At 39.3% G+C, this 18,614-nt stretch overlaps 3 protein-coding genes across 7 annotated transcripts; 1 reads left to right on the forward strand and 2 right to left on the reverse strand.

The window, feature by feature from the left end:
* Nucleotides 1–443: 443 nt before the first annotated feature.
* nubp2 (nucleotide binding protein 2 (MinD homolog, E. coli)) lies at nucleotides 444–4,387 on the reverse strand. Its single transcript, XM_042508591.2, has 7 exons — nucleotides 4,245–4,387; nucleotides 3,607–3,722; nucleotides 2,511–2,709; nucleotides 2,200–2,354; nucleotides 1,961–2,071; nucleotides 1,282–1,351; nucleotides 444–758 (listed from the first exon to the last, which is right to left on the reverse strand). The coding sequence occupies exons 1-7, from the start codon at nucleotides 4,258–4,260 to the stop codon at nucleotides 619–621; spliced, it is 807 nt and encodes a 268-aa protein (XP_042364525.2). The 5' UTR covers nucleotides 4,261–4,387; the 3' UTR covers nucleotides 444–618.
* On the forward strand, nucleotides 3,614–12,553 carry spsb3b (splA/ryanodine receptor domain and SOCS box containing 3b). 2 transcript variants are annotated; one of them, XM_042508590.2, is made up of 7 exons: nucleotides 3,614–3,748; nucleotides 8,153–8,288; nucleotides 9,143–9,323; nucleotides 9,562–9,749; nucleotides 9,884–9,986; nucleotides 10,339–10,464; nucleotides 10,577–12,553. In XM_042508590.2, exons 2-7 carry the CDS (start codon nucleotides 8,160–8,162, stop codon nucleotides 11,113–11,115), a joined length of 1,266 nt encoding a protein of 421 aa, XP_042364524.2. In that variant the 5' UTR covers nucleotides 3,614–3,748; nucleotides 8,153–8,159; the 3' UTR covers nucleotides 11,116–12,553. The 2 variants fall into 2 exon arrangements, with proteins under 2 accessions (XP_042364524.2, XP_042364523.2); XM_042508589.2 differs by lacking the exon at nucleotides 3,614–3,748 and adding an exon at nucleotides 5,634–5,741.
* A 108-nt stretch (nucleotides 12,554–12,661) lies between these two features.
* Nucleotides 12,662–17,498, reverse strand: eme2 (essential meiotic structure-specific endonuclease subunit 2). Of its 4 annotated transcripts, none has more exons than XM_042508412.2 (8): nucleotides 16,925–17,498; nucleotides 15,617–15,738; nucleotides 15,375–15,470; nucleotides 15,163–15,287; nucleotides 14,968–15,046; nucleotides 14,096–14,211; nucleotides 13,641–13,830; nucleotides 12,662–13,038 (listed from the first exon to the last, which is right to left on the reverse strand). In XM_042508412.2, exons 1-8 carry the CDS (start codon nucleotides 17,367–17,369, stop codon nucleotides 12,883–12,885), a joined length of 1,329 nt encoding a protein of 442 aa, XP_042364346.2. In that variant the 5' UTR covers nucleotides 17,370–17,498; the 3' UTR covers nucleotides 12,662–12,882. The 4 variants fall into 4 exon arrangements, with proteins under 4 accessions (XP_042364346.2, XP_042364345.2, XP_042364344.2 ...); XM_042508411.2 differs by having other exon boundaries at nucleotides 15,163–15,290; XM_042508410.2 differs by having other exon boundaries at nucleotides 15,375–15,473.
* Between the last annotated feature and the right edge of the window lie 1,116 nt (nucleotides 17,499–18,614).

Raw genomic sequence — 18,614 nt, forward strand, 5'->3', positions numbered from 1 at the left:
AGTGTTCAAAGTTTGGCCTACTTTTGCGCTGGACTGGTCTAATTTGATCTGGAGTTTGTTTTCTGAAAATGGAACTGCTGCTGATGCATTTTACTAAGGCGCCAATCTACAATCCTGTATTACCACTGATATTGAAGTTATCCTGATGTGTCGACATGTCTGTCACAATCGAATTAAAGAAGATTCCAACTTAGATTTTGACTGGCTTCCAAACACAGTGCTGTATATTTTACTGTGGCACATTGTGAGTGTTACACAGGCAGCATGACTTGGCATTTTTGACAAAATGATGGCCCTAAATTTGCTGCAGATTAGCTGAGTTGCCGTTTTACAGTATATTCCGCTTCCTGTAAAACTGCGACGAGAGCTGGTAATCTTCACACCATGGTTGATGCCTCCAGAAGTCAGCTGCAGCACTGAAAGATTATGGCACACACAGCCTCTTGCACTGTTTGCAGACAGTTATTTTTAATAAGATATAAAACAAGATCAGTAAATACATTTATATTGTGTTTATCTGTACAGAACAATGCAACATAAAAAAAATTACATCTGCATAATGACTAATATTTCTTCATGTGTGAACACAATGCAGACTTAAGCAAAAACATTCATGGCTCAAGCTGTTTGGAGGCTGTTGAGCAGAGTCTGACAGATGCTGCTGATGGAACTGAAGGTGGCGCTGTCGGGGAATGACTGCATGAAATCTTTGCCCTCCTCTATACTGCTGCTGAGCGCAGGATCCAAGGGCACAGAACCTAAAACAGAAAAGATAATGTTGATTACCTGGACCAATTAGTAGCATCACCGTAGTTTCACAGCACTGCAGAGAAATTCTTATTTTCTCCCAAATCATGTACTAATAAATGATAATCAATAGTGAGAATCCAGTGGCAATAACTTATCAAATACTTGCATAGCTAAAGCTGTGCTGCACTGTCAGCTACAGCTGGCCTGTCACTGCCACAGGGTGAGCTCGATTAGCTGCATCATTACTCAAGTGATTGATTTGCACGCAAAGCGGATAGCCGCAAAGGGAAACCATTAAATGATCAATTAATTTGCTAAGAATTATTGATAAGCATGTACCATGCCCTCACTGAAGTGTTTTAAACCTGCTGCTGCGTTGACATCTGGACCGACCATTTTAGCAGCATGGCAGTGTCGCAAAATGCCTCCTAAATCATGAGTGGTTGGTGAGGAGTGATGTGCACTCAGAGTGTTGTGACACCTTGTGGCTGGAAGCGAACATTACGTGCAATTCGGTCCCATTGATCTCACCTAGGAATGTTGATCCGGTCAGCTTGGCTAAATCTTCGCCGCCACCTTTTGAGAATATATTGCTGCACTCCTGAAACAGACAGAATATTTGTTTAAAAATATATTTTGAAATTTGAAGAAAAACAAAATCATGTATGGATTTTGGTGGAGATCTAATTGCATACTAAGACTGCAACAAACTAGTATTTTCATTGTTGTTGATGCTTTGATTATTTTCTTGAGTAGTTGAAAAATTGTTCAGTCTACAAAATGCCACAAAATGGTGAAAAATTTCTATCAGTGTTTTCCAAAACGCATGTTGACATTCCCAAATGTGTTGTTGGTCCACTACCCAAAGATATTCAGTTTACAGTCAAACAGGAGTTAAAAAACAAAACAAAAAATAAATAAATCAATAAAATAAGTTGGAATCAGAGCATTTGGACTTTTTGTCGTAAAAATGACAACTGGATTAATTAGTTAATAAATAAGTTGGCAATTAACCTAACAGGTTACAGCTCATAAATGAATTGCTGCAACTCTATTTAATGCATTTTTAAAATAGGCAGTATCGTAATTAAATGTAAGATGAACTGTAAATCCTTCGTACTCTGTCATACTTGGATGCACATCACTGTAAATGTAGTTTCAATTGAAAGTGTCGCTGTTTCTCATGTGAACTGTATCAAAGTTTACATACGGAGCAGTGTGGACAGACAAAGCCACTCATGTTCTCGATGACGCCCAGAATCCGTACACCTGTCTTCTTACAGAAGGTGATCTCTCTCCTCACATCCCCCGTGGATACGGCCTGCAGCCAACACAAGTCCAGAAACACTGTCACTTCATGTCATGCGTCTTATAACGGTTTTTGGTCGGTGTAAGTTACTCTTCTTCCTCTTATCGTGAGCAGTGAGGTCTCTTCAGACTAATAGGTACCTGAGGTGTGGTGACCAAAATGGCTCCATCCACTCTGTGTTTTTTAAGGTTCTCCAGCACCGCTAAATGCTCGTCGGACGTCCCCGGTGGCGTGTCCACAAGCAGCACGTCCAGCTCTCCCCATGCTACATCCGACACAAACTGGCCAATCATTGCTGTTGGACAGGACAGTCACAGACGGAACAGATGTTGGGCAGAAAAATGTGAGTTCATGCTCGAATGCACAACACGCAGCACGCAGATTGGTGTAGAATTCGAGTAAAGAATCTTAAAATCGGTGCTGTACTCAGAAGTTGTGGAGAATAGCTTACCTGTTTTCTTGGGCCCCCTCCACACCACTGCTTCATCTGGGTCCTCCAGCAGGAAGCCGATGGACATGAGGGCGAGGCTCTTTTGGGCGTCAGTGTAGACGGGCACCCATCCTGAGTCACACTGGTGCACATCTGTCTGATTCACATTCAGCATGCGGGGGATACTGGGGCCACACAGGTCAACGTCCAGGATGCCTACCTGAGGAACACAGACTTTTATTAAACGGTCAGTTTACTTGTGCAGCTCATCTCTTGACATTTCTATGATCAATACTCAGAAATTGTGCACAGAAAGAAAAATAACTGATAAATATTGGTGGTCAGAGTGATGCTAAATGTAAAAGTGTGAAAGTGCTAAATGGTTTGTGGAAGCAAATACGCAACAGGAGTATTTTAAGTTTTACAGCCACTAAGGTATTGAAATTTACACCAAAAAGCCTTGAAATGTCTTATTTTGGAAACCGTTTCTTGATTTCCAATCAGAATTAAATTATTTGTTGTATTTTAATCAATATTCACAAATTCAGATACAAAAATGTAAGTTTCAGATTTTTTTTTTTAAAGGTTTATGGTCAAATTCAGATTTGAAAATTCAAGCTGAAAAATTCCGAATTGGCAACATCAATCTAGGGCAGTTTAGGCAATCAAGCCTGAATGTTTTGACTAGTCAAATTTGTCAACTGGAATTTCTAGATCTGAATATAACCAATCAAATTCGAGCAACCTTAATTGCTCTGAAAACTTAATTTTTTGGCACAGCATTTTTGATCATTAAAAAATCAATAAGACTTTGAAATTGCAAATCAAAAAAAAAAATTTTTATTTTCAAATAGTTAAATTTAGGACAACAACAAAAAAAAAAAAAACCATACAAAACATAAAATAAAATATTTCAATGTTATAAATCCAGTGGCTGTTATATATAAATACTTAATCTCTTTGTTGCTTCCACAGCTGTGCAACATGGACTATTTATTACATGATATTTAAAGTTATGTATTTGGACATGCGTCACAACCACGTGTAGACAGCTCCTCAGCTTATACTGACACCCTGATTTCTGCTGCACACATTTTCACCAGGTGCTGAAGCTCACTTTTTTCCCAGCATGCCTGAGAGCCAGTGCTAATTCTGTGGTGATGGTGCTCTTGCCCACACCTCCTTTCCCGGACAGCACCAACACAACATGCCTGACCTGGGCCAAGCTCCCGTCTAACATGCAAAGGAGAAAAAAATGGGTGAGTTGAGCATGAGCGCAGCACGCACGTGGAAGGTTATTTCTAGAGTTTCTAAATGCGAGTAACTGTCACGAGAGAAGGTAATTTGAACTGTCTAAGCGACCCAAAAAAGTGTCACAAAGAAAAGTCGCAGTTAGCAAAGGATGCATGTTTCATCAGCCGAGATCACAAGTTCAACATAACTTGTAACTACTACAACTACTAACTGTGTAACTGATATTTAATACAAACAATAACTGTTCCGAGGTTATAAAATGTTCAGCTCCGTTGTTAAACATTTTAGCAATGAAATAGCTAAATATTTGAATCTCCACCTGATTTCTAATTAGCTTCAGCTAGCCTGCTAGCTAAGTTGTAAATGGGTATCTCTTATAAAACACGCAGCAGCTTTTTACAACTGACAACTGCCAAGAACGACCGTATGGTTAAAGTACAGATTTACGAGCTAAAAACAAGGACATAACCTCCTCTTGGACTTTGTTGACAGGTAACTTACCGTTATTTTGTTCCATATTTTGGCTTTGTTACATGCACACAACACAGCACCATGGATCTATTGTAAATCGCATATCACAAGCTCAACTATTTCCGTATCATGCGCCACCTAGCCAATCACACAGTGCATAAGTCCCGTAAGTCCCGCCTTTATGTCACAGCCACCAATAGGCTGCCAATGCGTACCACGGTCCATTCAATCACACCACAAACGCTCAAAATGTATGGCACAATGAGATTCGCTTCTGCTTCTTATGGTGTTTTAGATGATTTTTAATCTTAACTGAGATTACAACAAATTGTTTCAAAACTGCCTTTGTTCCACCCCAATTTGTTTAGTGCTTGTTCCACTGTGTGTTTCCTTGTGGGTCCTCAGTAGTCTGTAACTTGTCTGGTTGTTGTTGTTTTTCCTTTGTTTTTATTGATTGCATGTTTTATTTTTGTTTGTTTGCTGTATTATTTCATTTTGTGAAGCACTTTGGGAATTTTATTTCTGTGAAAGAGGCCATCAAATACATTTATTACCATTATTATTATTATTATTATTATTATTACTTAAGGCAAATAGCTGGCTCCGGACATAAGTATTTATGTATTTACACATATTGAATTAACTTGTTTGCCTAATTTTTCAAACATCTGGGTTTATGTTCAGATAATTAACTTTTTATAGAGCTTTGCTTCAAAGAAAATTAATTTTAAAAAACAGCAGCAGTAGCTATACACTGTTTGAGATGGATGTCTGATAAATATTTGCTTATAATTGCTTTTGCCTGGAGGTCAGTGTACCTTTTGGTCTTTGAATTTTCATGTCAGAAACAGAAATGACAAAATAGAATAGTAATATGATTTTCATTTCAAAATCCAAAATATGAAAATTAAAAACAAGCCATTTTTAGTTGTTTTTTTTTTTGTTGTGGGTCAGAAATGGATTATACAACAGAACCGAGATGCCATTACTTTTTTTTCTCTTATCAAATAAAATAAAATAAATTACCACAAAAAAACATAGTTGAGAAACAGTTATTTTTTCTGGTCTGGTCTGGTCTTGGGTTTAAAAAAAGTGCCACGCATGGGTGTAAAAAAAAAAGTTAGTGAGAGAAGTGAAGAGTAAAGACTGAAAGGAAAATTCAAAGACCAAAAAGTAAACTGACCCGTGGAGATTTGCTTTTCCGTCATTCTTCCCTTTACTTTTAATTATTCCCCTTAATTTTTTATCAAGTCAGCATACCACACGTTTGCACAAATGGCACTTGTATTATCACATACTGTATGTAGTTACGCAGTAAGGTAAAGGTAATACATTAACATAAACCCCTCCTCCACACGAGACTTATCCAATGAGCACACGGTGAGGGCGTGGAGAAGTAATGTTTACCTCTAGCCTGCTGTGAAGTGGGACAGAGTGCAAACTGCACCTGTCACTCTGTGGGATATAGAGACACACTGGCATTCAAATGAGCCACTGCAAAACAGCGTATAGAAAGACTACAGTAAGGTAAGAGCATAACTGCTGCTAAAAATTGAGATATTCATGCTGCAGTGTGGTCGACTGAGTTTTAAGATAAAGATACAGCATTACTGAATATACATTCAGTATGTACTGAGACTTTAACATTCAGCTGATGGTATTAGACTTGCAGTGAGAATTTTAGGTAGTGTTACTACACTGGCTTGTATAGTAAACAGACTTTCTGAAGTGGATTGCTAAGAAAGGACAGAATGTGCTTTGGCTGTATTTGAATAGAAAGCCTGGACAGGACATGGACAGTGGTGTGAGTTTCCGTATTTGAATATCTGAGACTTACAAGTAATTTAGGTCACTGTCACAGTCCATTTCTGGCTGCATATATATCATATCAGTCAGAACATTAGCTGAGAAGGGCACTGTAGTTTCTCATCTTTACTGGGCTGTCCAGATGATGCCTTCACAGTATGTAGGGTAAAGCCCAATTAAAGTGAGACTAGCGGTAGACTAACTAATCTAAATTGTTGGCAGTTATCTCCTGCACCTGCTTGCAAAGCAGCCACCAGCTGCTGTGTTCAGTGCTGGCATTAACCGAGACATGCTATCAGGTTCAGGTAGAGCGTTTTGTAAATAAAGACTCTTGTTGAGGTCGTCAACCATATGTTATGTTGATATAAAACAAATCTATTATGTGTGAAATGCTTTGTGATACAACAAGAAGTTTGTACTACAAGTGATTCAGTCTGAGCTTGATTAATTGTGAACAGGGATACATTACAGACAAACAAAATACTGCAGTTGAGGAAATTGATTGTAATGATTGATTACTGGCTGTGAAAGTGGTTAACAATTTAACATGGATATGTTTTTTTTTAAGTAAAGATATTCGTCAGTTTTGTTTTTAGTCAATAAATCTGGAACCATAAAGATTGAAGTTACCAAAAATGTACAGCTAAGAATTGTGCTTGTGTTATTAGATACAGGCAGAATGCTGAAAGGCCTTCATTAAGCCAAACTCAAAAACATAACTCACTCCCCGCTGCTTAAAAAATGATTTGAAGAGCCTCCCATGCCAAACTTTCATATGCAGTGAATTAAACTGTCACATACTTATGTGGGAACGGTCAATATTAGCAGGGGTGTAAAAACAAAGATATAACTATCTGTGATGTATGACTGGTACACATTGTGGTCACTGGGTCAGGTGACCTTATCTGCAGAGGAAGCTAGCGAGCAGACATGCTGCCACAGTGGAAAAGCAGAGGGTTGGGTTAAAGGTTAAACAAGTGCATGGAAACACTTCCTTCTGCCAACTGCAGCATATGGGACGGATAGAAATAGGAGAGCGAGCGCACAAAGAGCAAGTCTGTATGTGACTGGACATCCTCACAAGAATATTTTGCAGCTTCACACTGAAAGGAGGGTAAAGGTTCGTGAATACCCTTGAGCCGAGAAAAGCCTGAAGCTCCTATTTACTCTTCAGCATTCTAACTGACCTTATTTTGGTTGTTCAACAGGTTTGTGAGGCATTGGCAAAACATACTGAGAAGCCCAAAAAGCTCAGCTATTTTCATTACAATGAGTTGGAAATACATAAAAAAAAAATCCATCCTATGATTTGTCAGTCAGACCACAGAAGCTACCGTCTTCAGAGTCTTAATCGGTTTAGGATTTAATTTTGTTTTTGTTTGAGATCTCATTTTGAAGCTTAATCTGTTAGCTGTCAATTTCCAGAAAGCCCTCTTCAATCTGAAATATTTAGTAATGATAATAATGATAATAATAATTCATAATTTTATTTATATAGCACTTTTAAAAACAAACTTTACAAAGTACTTTGACAAACAAAGCAAAAGCAGAAATGGGATACATAGAAGGCAATACACCAACAGAAAGCCAAAGAGTTCTACTGAACACAAGCGAGACAAAACTAGTGCAGAGATAAGATAAAATTAAAATAGAAGACAAATAATGCAAGATGCAGAACTTAAAAATTTCAATTTAAAATAATGCAAACAAACAGACAAAAAACAACAAAAGCAATAAAGACCACAATAAAAGGAAATTTACAGAAATAAAAAATACATAAAATAGGTCAAATAAATGAATTTAGATAAATAAGAAATAAAACGACAACATCAAATAAGAAATAAAACGACAACATCACATAAAAGCAAGTCTATAAAAATGGGTTTTAAGAAGTGCTTTTAAAAAAAGAAGTCTCTAATTCTTCAAGCCTTATTTCCTCAGGCAGGTTGCCCCTCCTTATTCCTCTTTCTAAACGGACATGTATGTATGAAAAATAACATGACCTAAACAAAGAAATAAGCTGTGAACCAAGAGTTTGACACTGATCTAACGTGACATACATAAAAAGTGGAACATGGACCTACTGTACAAATGCCAGCTGGTCATAAAGGTGTTGGGTCTGCTGTCTGCAGAGCTGCCATGCTGAGACGAGGCCGGAACGGCCGTGCTCGGCATTTGGCCTGGAGCGAACAACGACAAGAGACAGATGCCATGGCAGTGATCCAGATGTCTGACAGGGAGGAATGGGAGGGCCAGACGACAACACAGGTGAGACACGGGGGGTTGTGGAGCTAAGTGTGGATCAGAAAAAATTTAAATGGAAAAACATATCAAATGTATTTTTGGTATGACTGGATAATGAGACATCCAGCAAATTTGTTGAAGTTTTAAGGTGTTATTAGAAAGAGGGGGTGTCTGTTTTTATGATGGTATTAGAAAACATATCTTTGGTATTTTTAAATACTCTGGCATATAGTAATACTGTGATACCGCCCAAGCCTACCTATATACTTAAACAGCATAATAGAATGCCTGAAATTTAGTGATGGCTTTTGGTTTTGGTGTGTCACCCCAAGATTTGCACTGGCCCCATCTGTCCACCTATAGAAAAGATTTTTTGGGTGCCACTGTCAGAACAGTCATGCTTCGACCATGTATAATTCTACCTGAGTGCCAGTATTTTTCCACTGGGACTGTCCCCTGTCTGAAATGTCCGTGTGTAAGACATGGTCAGGTCTCCAAAGGCAAGGAATGGAGGCTTAGTATTTTTGGAAGGGGTCTAATTTTACTTTCTAGCACACATGACCTCTGTAACCAATAGGAACCGTGAAAAGGCTATTTCCTTGAGTCTTTGAAACATGGCTCTCATTTGACTCTTTGGATTGTCGAGTGCCAGATCGCAAGACTTTTTTCAGTCCAGACTCTTTAAGGTTTTCTCGCTGCTACCAAAACGTTACTCTTTACAAAAAGGCAGCAGGGCTACTAGTGGAGTTTTTGAATAAAATCCTTAAGCTCTCTCCATTGGATCTGTTATACCTTTCCCTGCTACCATCCAACATCCCCGGACCATGGCCACATCTACAAACTCACAAGATGCTGTTTGTACTCTTTGTGTCAACCAGATTAGCAATGTGGAGTCTGAGGTGGATTACCTGGAGAGTTCTCAGACCGTATCTGAGGTGGTGGTCTTGCCCAGCACAGCGCCGGTGACAGGGGAGTCTTTCTGCCAGTGTGAGCGACAGGAAGAGCTCAGCCCGGGCTTCGGCGTCAGCAGCGACTGCCTCTGTGGGGAGGAGGATGAGGGTGAGCAAAGGCTGATGAATGCAGTAATGCAGCATGTGAACACAGCAGGGCACAGAGTAAACTGGCACAGTTACAGCGTTGAAGCTGGGCAGACTAATACAGGATTTTACATTATTATGAAAGCATTTTAATGTGAGCATATAACTAGCTATTTTAATCCATCCAACAGTTGTTCAGATATTCCAGTTAAATCACAGCTATCCAGCTACTACAGACATTTATGTGTTCGTGTTCCCAGGCTTTGACTGGGAGTGGGACGAGCATTTCAAATCTTCCGGAGCCTTCCTCAGCTGCGACAACAGGAAGGTGAGCTTTCACTCAGACTACAGCTGCGGCACCGCTGCCATCCGGGGCAACAAGGAGCTCGCAGACGGCCAGCACTTCTGGGAAGTCAAGATGACCTCTCCAGTCTATGGAACCGATATGGTGGGTAGCAGTGGGCTGAAAATGTGCCTAAATCTTTTTTTTGGATGTTAAGAATCATTGCAAATTGTCACTAGTGAGGAACTACAGCCAATGTACCTGTTTTGATCCTGGGTTTTACTGTTTTGTCGGTGTAGATGGTGGGAATCGGGACGTCAGAGGTGAACCTGGAAAAGTTTAAGTACAGCTTTGGCAGCCTGCTGGGCCACGACGAAGACAGTTGGGGGCTCTCCTACACAGGTTAGAGGACACAGGGAACAACATATACCGTGAATTATCAGTCATCTGTTCTACGTGTGATGAAAAGAACAATTATCCAAGTACTGTGCTTAATTTTGAGGTGCTTGTCCTTCACTGAAGTATTTTAAAGCAGTGTCTTGTTGGGACCTCTTGCCATATTTCAGATGTCTAGGTATTATTTAGTTGTGATTCAACCCTAATCTCCAACCCATTGTTTTTATGCCTCCACACTGGCGATAGCTGTGGCTGGAGGCATTATATTTTCAGGTTGTACGTCTGTCGCTTTTTTGTGAACGCGATATCTCAAGAGTACCCTAAGGGAATTTATTCTGTTAAATCTATCTGTTAAAAGGTCTCTTGCAGCACAAAGGGGACAAAGTGAAGTTCTCCTCTCGGTTTGGCCAGGGCTCCATCATCGGAGTGCACCTGGACACCTGGCATGGCACCCTGACCTTCTACAAGAACCGGCACTGCATAGGTAAGTTTCTCTGTAATTCATGCAGGTCCTCTAAGCCACATAAAATACAAAAAAACTGTATTTTAGTTCGCTCTTAATCCTCAAGTGTATTCATCCTCTCCTGCTGCAACAGGTGTTGCTGCCACAAGACTGCAGAACAAGAAGTTCTACCCCATGGTGTGCTCCACAGCAGCTAAAAGCAGCATGAAGGTGATCCGTGCTTGCTACACACCCACCTCCCTGCAGTATCTTTGCTGTGCCCGGCTCCGCCAAATGTTACCCGGCTGCCCCGACGTACTTAACACAATGGAGCTGCCCCCGGGCCTGCGCACCCTCCTCCACACACAGCTAGGCTGGGTCTTCACCCTCAGCAGCAGCCCCGAAGCCTCAGAGCAGCATGAGGACTTGCTTGAGGATTTCCACGAGGACATGAGCCTGCCATCCAGCCCCAGCCCCATCCCGAGCCCAGTCTCCACCCTGAGTGCCTGCGCCTCCCCCAGCCCCCGCACCAGCCCGCTCATCGATACAGTCCCGCACCAGTGCACCTGCCAGATGTCACCTCAAACGCAACCCTGCACTTGCCACTGCCCTCCAACTCCTCCCAGCAGCGATTACGACAGCTGCTGCTCTGAACCGGAGGATTACCAATGCAAAAGATGCCGCTGGACATGACAAGTAGTCATAAACGTATTTGTAAGTGTTTGGCACACAGCTGTTCTACCATTGCCATTGACGTCTCCTGTTGGAAATCATGGAGATAAGAGCAGTCTCATCTTTTAGCCAATATTTCTTAATCTACATTTTGAGTGGATTGTTGCACCTGTTTTATTTAGCAAAATTGTGTCAACTTTATCAGTGAATGGGGAGAGGGGAGTCAGACATTTTATTAACCCTTTGAAACCTGAGATGATTGACTTTATTTATTTTGAAAAAATGGGAAGGAGAAAGAAGAGGCAACAAAAGAAGAAGAAATTATCCTAAAATTTGAAAAAAAAAAATTTGAAAAGTAACTGAAAATTAGTAAAGAAAATAAGAAAGTAAGTAGGAAAAAAAAAAAGAAAACATGGGGAAAAAAAACAAGGAAACAACCTGGAAATGTGCTTAAAGTTTGTAATCATTTTGTAACTTAATCAAAATATGTAATTATGATAATTATAGAATTTCTTGCAATTTGTGCAACATTTCAGTCCAACTTGCTCATTGCCTTTATCCCATGTATTTGAAAGAACCACTAATTTACTCAGGGTTCAAAGATGAAATACTTGTGACAGGCATCTGAGAGCAGCACAAGAAAAGTGATGTCGCTCCAGGTTTCAAAGGGTTAAGATGAGATTTTAGAGTGACATCTAGGTCACATTCACATTTTGCCAACTTCTGTCATGGGTTAAAGCCACCGTAGGTAACTTTTACAAAAATAACACATATTTGCCAACCTGTCACTATATCCTGACAGTAATGCATGAGACGAGTGATCTGTGGAAAAAATCATGTTGCTCTGTCTCCTCGTAGTGCTCCTAATAACATTTGCACCAAACCACTGTGCTTGAACAGAAAAAAACAGTCAGTGCCAGGAGGAGTCTCTAACGCGGTGTCAATCTCAGGCACAACGTACACACCAAAGACAAGTAAGCAGAAAGACAAGAAAGAAAGAAATGCAGTCGACAAGAGTTGGTCCTGGAGGTAAGTTGGATTTACTTGTCTTTTCCGTGCATTAGAGACGTCTCATTTCTAACTGGTTGCTTTTAGTCAGGCACAGAGGATTCTTGCAAATGCCATTAGGAGCACTAGGAGGAGCCAGAGGAACATGACAAAGTTACCTACTGTAGCTTTAATAATAATATTAAGCTAGTCACTCTCTCTGTAAGGCTTAATGTTTGCCAGATTAGACTGACAGAAACAGCTACAAAAAATGTTATTCTCAGGAATAGACTCCAGGGGCAAAGGAGTTGCTTTTTTGATACTTTGGAAATAACTTTTTGTAAATGTGTTTTGTAATCAGCATTTGGGTGGATATCAACGGTGGTTGTGTTCTTGCTTTACAAGAAAAAATGTTTTTCTATTTATGAACTTTCTTACTGAGGAAATTCTCTAAAATAAAACAAAAATGAGACGTTCTGTTGCAGCTTATTTCATAGTAGTAGTAGTCATTTTATTTTATATTTCACACATGAGCAAAAAAAAAAATCAAACATACTGTACCAAAATAAGACATCATCAGTCACATTAATTTCTTATTTTACTTGATATATTCCTCCAATCGGTTAAGGTTCACATAAGTTTAAATAGTGCTTTGCTGGAGGGTAAACATGATATCTAGGTCATATTTTTAGCTTGTTAACATCAACATTAACACATCAGCAGCAAAGTGGTGAGGAAGTGTCATTAGAAACCAAATTCGTCCTTGCTGCAGTCCATCCATTTCGTTCTCAAGGGGACAGATCAGTCCAAGACCAGCTGTGGGTTTTGGACTGTGAAGCAGCGGTAAACTCTGGCTGATATCTCTGGTCCTATGCGTCTCTCTTTACCTCCACTTTTCACCAAGAGACCAGACAGCAGCCCCTTTCTGTCCTCCTCTGACCCCAAACTCTGGTACGCCTAAAAAACAAGGGAAATTGATTGGTTTTTATACTTAATGAAAAAGTTTTTGTGCCAAATTTGATTACGATATTCCCTTTAAGCCTTGTTGAGATATTACGGTTACGAGAATCAGATGAAGGAAAAGTCACAGTGACCTTGACCTTTAACTACCAAAATATCACATTGAATTTAAGTGGATGTTCGTGCGAAATTTTTAAAAAATCATCCAAAGTGTTGTTGGGATATCAAGTTCATGGGAATGAGACAAATGTGATATTACGGTGACTTTTGACCACAAAACTCTAATTAGTTCATTGTTGAGTCCAAGTGAAAGTTTGTGCCAAATTTCAAGAAAATCCCTCAGATGAGGTTACAGTGACCTTGACCTTTGGCCATGACCACAAAAATGTAATCAGTTTGTTCTTTAGTCCAACCAAATATTTGTGTCAAATTTTAAGGAATTTGTTCAAGGTATTCTGAAAATATCACTGTCTCTAGAATGGGATGGACGGACAACCCGAAAACATAATTATTCCACTCTAAAAGGCAAAGTAGTTCACAAGTTTATCCAAAATGCCACAACCATGCAAATGGTGGAACTGAAGCACACTCAGGTGTACCTGCAACAGCAGCTGAGGAGACGGGTAGGCAGCGGTCACAGCGGAGGCCACAGCAGGACTGACTCTGTTCAGCTGTTGGATCTGCCTGCTCCAGACCTGGATCAGCCCAGAGCCGTCCCGCTCTACCCGAACCCCGCTGGCCCATGAACCGTCCACGCAGAAAGGCAGCTCTGCTCGCTCCGTCAGCAGTCTGGAAGGACATGGAAGGACATCTTACAAGTGAGGTAGGATTAGTCAGGTATTGAAGGGGTACTACTTCTGTTTTCAAAATTCTCATGTTATTCCTATGGTCTAAAGCAGTTCAAGATGTAATGTGATCATATTCAGTACCACCACACTTCTGTAAGTGCTTTTTGGTTAGTAAATAACTATATTAACTTCAGGGAGAAATGGGCAGGTAATGTTTGATGGTACTTTATGTCTTTTCATGTGTCAAGACCAGAGTGGCTGCGTACTTAAAAGGGCGTTTTGATAAGGCCTTGGTGACGGCACACACATGGTTCGTGACCTCCTGCCAGCCATCCAGGAAGACAAGCGAGATATTCTTACTGAGCTGAAGGTACACAAGAACCTGGAGAGAAATGGAGACAATTCCACAAAACTCATCATTTTCTGTACTCAAGCTTGAAAAGTCAAAATTTAAGGCTCATATACCATAAAGTGTGCAGGAATATGTTAAGTGTACCGTAAAACTTCAATTAATAGCCCGGGCTATTATTTGCCTAAACCACTGAACTCAGTAGGCATGCATTTGGGACAGGCTTTTATTTCTTTCACACAAAACTGTTGCTCAGCAAAGATGGTAAAAACAATCGAATTATTTAGTTAAAACTTTTTTTTGCGTCTCTCTTGTTTACTGTGCCGGTATTACTGTCTCCTCTGGTGCTCAATGTTTCAGTAAAATTAATTGTATGATTGAACGATAGAGTCTTACCAAGCAAACCTTGTGTTTAGCATATCCATATCGACAAAATTTAAACATTTATATTTGTCTGCATGATCTAAGCAGCTAACTGAATTAGTTTCAGTGGTCAGCCAACAACATGGTTTAATACATCCAAAGAGCTTCTATAAAAATTAATTGCATGGCAATCAGGCAAGGCTTTTAATTGAGAAAGATGGTTATTTGTCAAAAAGTGTCCCCACACCGGGTTAGTAAAAGGGACTGGGCAAGTAATTCAGACTCGGCTTATATTTGAAGTTTTACGATATACAGTGTTAGCCATCTCTTACCCACCAACCCTCTGAAAACATGCAGCTGAGTGGCAAAATATCTACAAAAAGAATATATAAAATTGATAAATCCTGAGATTCAAAGTAAACTGACCTCCTCAATTTCCACGTTCTCCATCCCAAGTTTAGATTGTAGTGTCTCATCTAGTACTTGCATGCCACTAGCATTGGTCCTGTTGGTTAGTAAACCAATAACTCAGGTCAGAATGTACATGAGAGCCAACACAGAGTTAGTAAATAATACAGTAACTGTCTATCAGAGGCCATGCTCACAGACGCACACACTCACCTGTAATCTGGCTGAGAGTCCGTTACTAAAACCGTGACCACTTTCCTGGCACCCCGGTTAAGGAACTCCAAAATTGGACTGACGAAAGACTCCACCCCTGTCTCCTCGTCGTCGCAGTCGAGCATCTGCTGTGGCAACAATATAACATGAAGTAGGGCTATCATTTAGGCTTCCATCAAAATTAATTTATTAGAACATCGAATGCTTCTTACTTTCTTCACAGAGACCACCAAGTCCATGAAGTCTGTCAGACCCAGCACCAGAAGCACTTGCTCCTCCTCCACCACCGAGCCCTTGCCATCTTCTCCCTGCTAAAGACAAAACAGTCATGATCCCACTGGAGAAAGTAGAAAAGGTAGAAACATGTGAGTACAGCAAATTAATAAATGTTATGCAGCTAACATATCACAATTTTTCAAAGGTTTACTATATTATGGAGGCCTGAGGTGCCTACCTGAGGCGGATCTCTGGTCCATGTGATGCTGTGTGGGAGCTGCTGGCTCTCGATGCTAAACCTCCAATCAAAGGTAGTCAGGGTGTCCAGCAAGATGTCCGAGCCATCCTGTTGTAGAAGAGCTGGAGAAAAGCACAAAAACTTAGGGATGAACAAACATAATCATATGCAGCATTTCAGCCTGCGCTCCTCTTTGTGGAAGTGATAACCTGGTCAGATGATGCCTTTTCGTGGTCCTTGTTGGCTGAGACATTGTAAACTGTAGGTTGTATATACAAATTGCCCTTGCCTAATAGTTTTGTTAAAAAATATATTTATTGATACATATTGACTGAATATGTAAGAGTATTTCAATATTAATTTTCTGCAGTATTGATACACAGTTTTCTTACCTTTCTTATTGTTAATGTTTTCTACAAAAAGAAAAGTTGTTTTCATACTATAGCCTTGTTATGTTCATCATTTATTAAGAAATAGTACATTGCCCTCAATGTTGATTTTCCTTGTTGTTTTGAGCATGAATTGCTGCTGATTTAACAGTAACTTTTTTGTGATTTTAACATTTTAGAATTTTATTGTATACATAATACACTGCTCACTTTATCTATTTATTTAATTAATTATTTGATAACCCAGTGTAGTATAATTATTCAATGATCACAGGGACCTGAGTACTTAATTTCAATCTTTTCACATTTTGCATGGCTGCGATGACTGTAAAGAATCCTTGAATACTTGACAATGGTATTGAATATCAATATTTTTCAAGTTATTGTATCAAAGTTAAAAGTTCCAGTATTGTGACAACACTATTCTCCAAAGTTTTTATTTATTTATTATTTATTATTCAGTTGCTGCGCATTAAAACACAATTGTTGAAACCCTGCTTTATTAGTGTAACAAAATGCACTTTAATTCATTGGGATACAAAAATAACAAGAGAAACTCTAATAATAGAGCACATTTTCCCTAAAACATTTAATATACAATAAACTATCCAACTTCCAGCAGGTTTTTTTGTACTTCCTCTACTTGTACAGTTGTCAACAACTTTGAAAATAAAATAAAAACATACAAATAACAAAAAAGGCAAAATATTAGCATTTTTTATAATTCTTCTTTTTTATCATAACATATATTATTTCGATCAATATCCATTTTTGTTTATGGTACTGCACTGTGTATTTTGGAGCATAAATTAAAAATAATTTTTAAAAAAACCCAACCCTTTTCTCACAAAATTCTCCACTGTGAGTTTAGTGTTAGGTTGAATATTTTCCGACAGCCCTTGAAGGCAGCATAGTGTACCTGGATCTATGCAGACAGTCAGACACCTGAGGCAGTTCTCCGGCCGGAGACTCTTCAGGTTCTCCGCAGCCTCTCTCCTCCTCTGCTGCTCCTGTTTCCTCTCCTCCTTCTCCTGGGCTCTGGCTGCTCTCTGCCTGTCTCTCGCCTCCCTCCTCTCCCTGGCTGCCTGCCTGTCCGCCTCTATCTCCTCCTTGGTGCGCCGTTTTCTTGCGGGGCTCGGTGTGCCTCGTCCAGCTGGCCGCGGAGGAGACAGGGCAGAAGTTTGACCGGCTTCAGGTTTTATGGGTGACAAGTGGAGTTTGTTACAACTCTGACTGTCTGCTGAGTCTGTGCTGACTGTCGCTGTGCGACTGTTGTCGCCGCTGTTTAAATCAGATTGTGTCTCAGCGTCGCTTTCCTCAGAGTCAGATATTTCCCAAGTTTTAGCTCTACGCAGCACAGACATTTCATATGTTTAAGTCATATTCAAAAACCTCCCCAATTCATTGAACGCATCGTTTTTTGTAACACTTGCCAGTCATGAAACAGCAGTGTTTATATCATGTCGATGGTGTCCGCTGAGGGACAAACGGTGAGGAATGCGCTACTTATATTCGCGTTTTACCGTCCTAGAAACATCTACAACTTCTCAGAGTCAGAATAAACCTGACCAAAGAGGAGATTAGATGTCTTTTATTAGAGGCAGCAGAAGGCAGAGAGAGACGCAGCTGCTGACTATGGCCGACATATGTATTGTTTTTATTGGATTAAATTTCAAAACAGAGACACTGATACAACACTGACTGGATGGGTGAGATGGGATAGTACCTTTACTTAAAAAAAAGATAAAATCAAAAAATTAAAGATGCTTCTGTTACCTACTGCTATCTATGTCATTACACTTGACAGTATATTAGAAACACAATACTCTAACTTAGATAATGCTATTAGACCTGAAAATATGAAAATGTGAATATGTAGGCCTAGATATTGGGTAGGTATAATTATTTTGTTGTATCAGAGTCAGATCACAGTAGTGGGCTACAAAAATCCATTTGATGCTTTTGGTTGATTCTTTTTGTCTCATTGTTTCATTAGAAGGCAGAAACTTTAATTAGGCCTAAGTGTTATCAAGGGATTTGACAAACATCAAGAATGTTAATGGTGCACCCACAATTATCTAAATTGATACAATACTTTTTTTAAATACTCAATATTGTAATTTCTTGCTTTGCTTTACATTGATGTCAATTGCAGTCTGTACATCTGAACCCGAATTTTAGGCTAATTTAAGTAAAAAAAAAAAAAAAAAAGGTTTAGAATAAATTCTTAATGATTTTACAAACATAATTTAAATAGGCATATGTTGTTAAAGATGTTATAATGTATTTTTTTCTATTAACAAATGAGTGATATATCTTATTGTACTCTGTATGATTTTTTGGGAAAAATCACAGAATCGTCCACATATTGAAAGAGCAATTAAGCAAGGTTTGCTTTTTTATTTTCCTTCCTGTCTTATTTTTTTCTCTTTAAAATTACACAAAAAATAGCCCATTATTTCCGTTTCTTACATTTCATCATTGACAGAAATAACAAAATCGATTTTTTATATTATTCTTTTTTTCTGAATGTTTAACACAGAAAATATTACAATATGCATAGACTAAAAATAATCAAGATAGCCGGTGTACTATCAAGCGCTGAAAAT

The sequence above is a fragment of the Plectropomus leopardus genome, chromosome 19, assembly GCF_026936395.1.
Source record: "Plectropomus leopardus strain MGB_pleo_1.0 chromosome 19, ASM2693639v1, whole genome shotgun sequence".
NCBI lineage: Eukaryota > Metazoa > Chordata > Actinopteri > Perciformes > Serranidae > Plectropomus > Plectropomus leopardus.

Coding starts and splice junctions, on each gene's coding strand:
- spsb3b (XM_042508589.2), top strand. CDS start 5,701: ATGAGCCACTGCAAAACAGCGTATAGAAAGACTACAGTAAG. Junction 5,742..8,152: donor TATAGAAAGACTACAGTAAG/GTAAGAGCATAA, acceptor TGCTGTCTGCAG/AGCTGCCATGCTGAGACGAG. Junction 9,987..10,338: donor TTGGGGGCTCTCCTACACAG/GTTAGAGGACAC, acceptor ATCTGTTAAAAG/GTCTCTTGCAGCACAAAGGG.
- eme2 (XM_042508409.2), bottom strand. CDS start 17,369: ATGTCTGTGCTGCGTAGAGCTAAAACTTGGGAAATATCTGACTCTGAG. Junction 15,474..15,616: donor GGACCAGAGATCCGCCTCAG/GTAGGCACCTCA, acceptor TTTTGTCTTTAG/CAGGGAGAAGATGGCAAGGG. Junction 15,047..15,162: donor GACTCTCAGCCAGATTACAG/GTGAGTGTGTGC, acceptor ACTAACCAACAG/GACCAATGCTAGTGGCATGC.
- nubp2 (XM_042508591.2), bottom strand. Junction 2,710..3,606: donor TCAGGCATGCTGGGAAAAAA/GTGAGCTTCAGC, acceptor TGTGTTCCTCAG/GTAGGCATCCTGGACGTTGA. Junction 759..1,281: donor GACCGGATCAACATTCCTAG/GTGAGATCAATG, acceptor TTTCTGTTTTAG/GTTCTGTGCCCTTGGATCCT.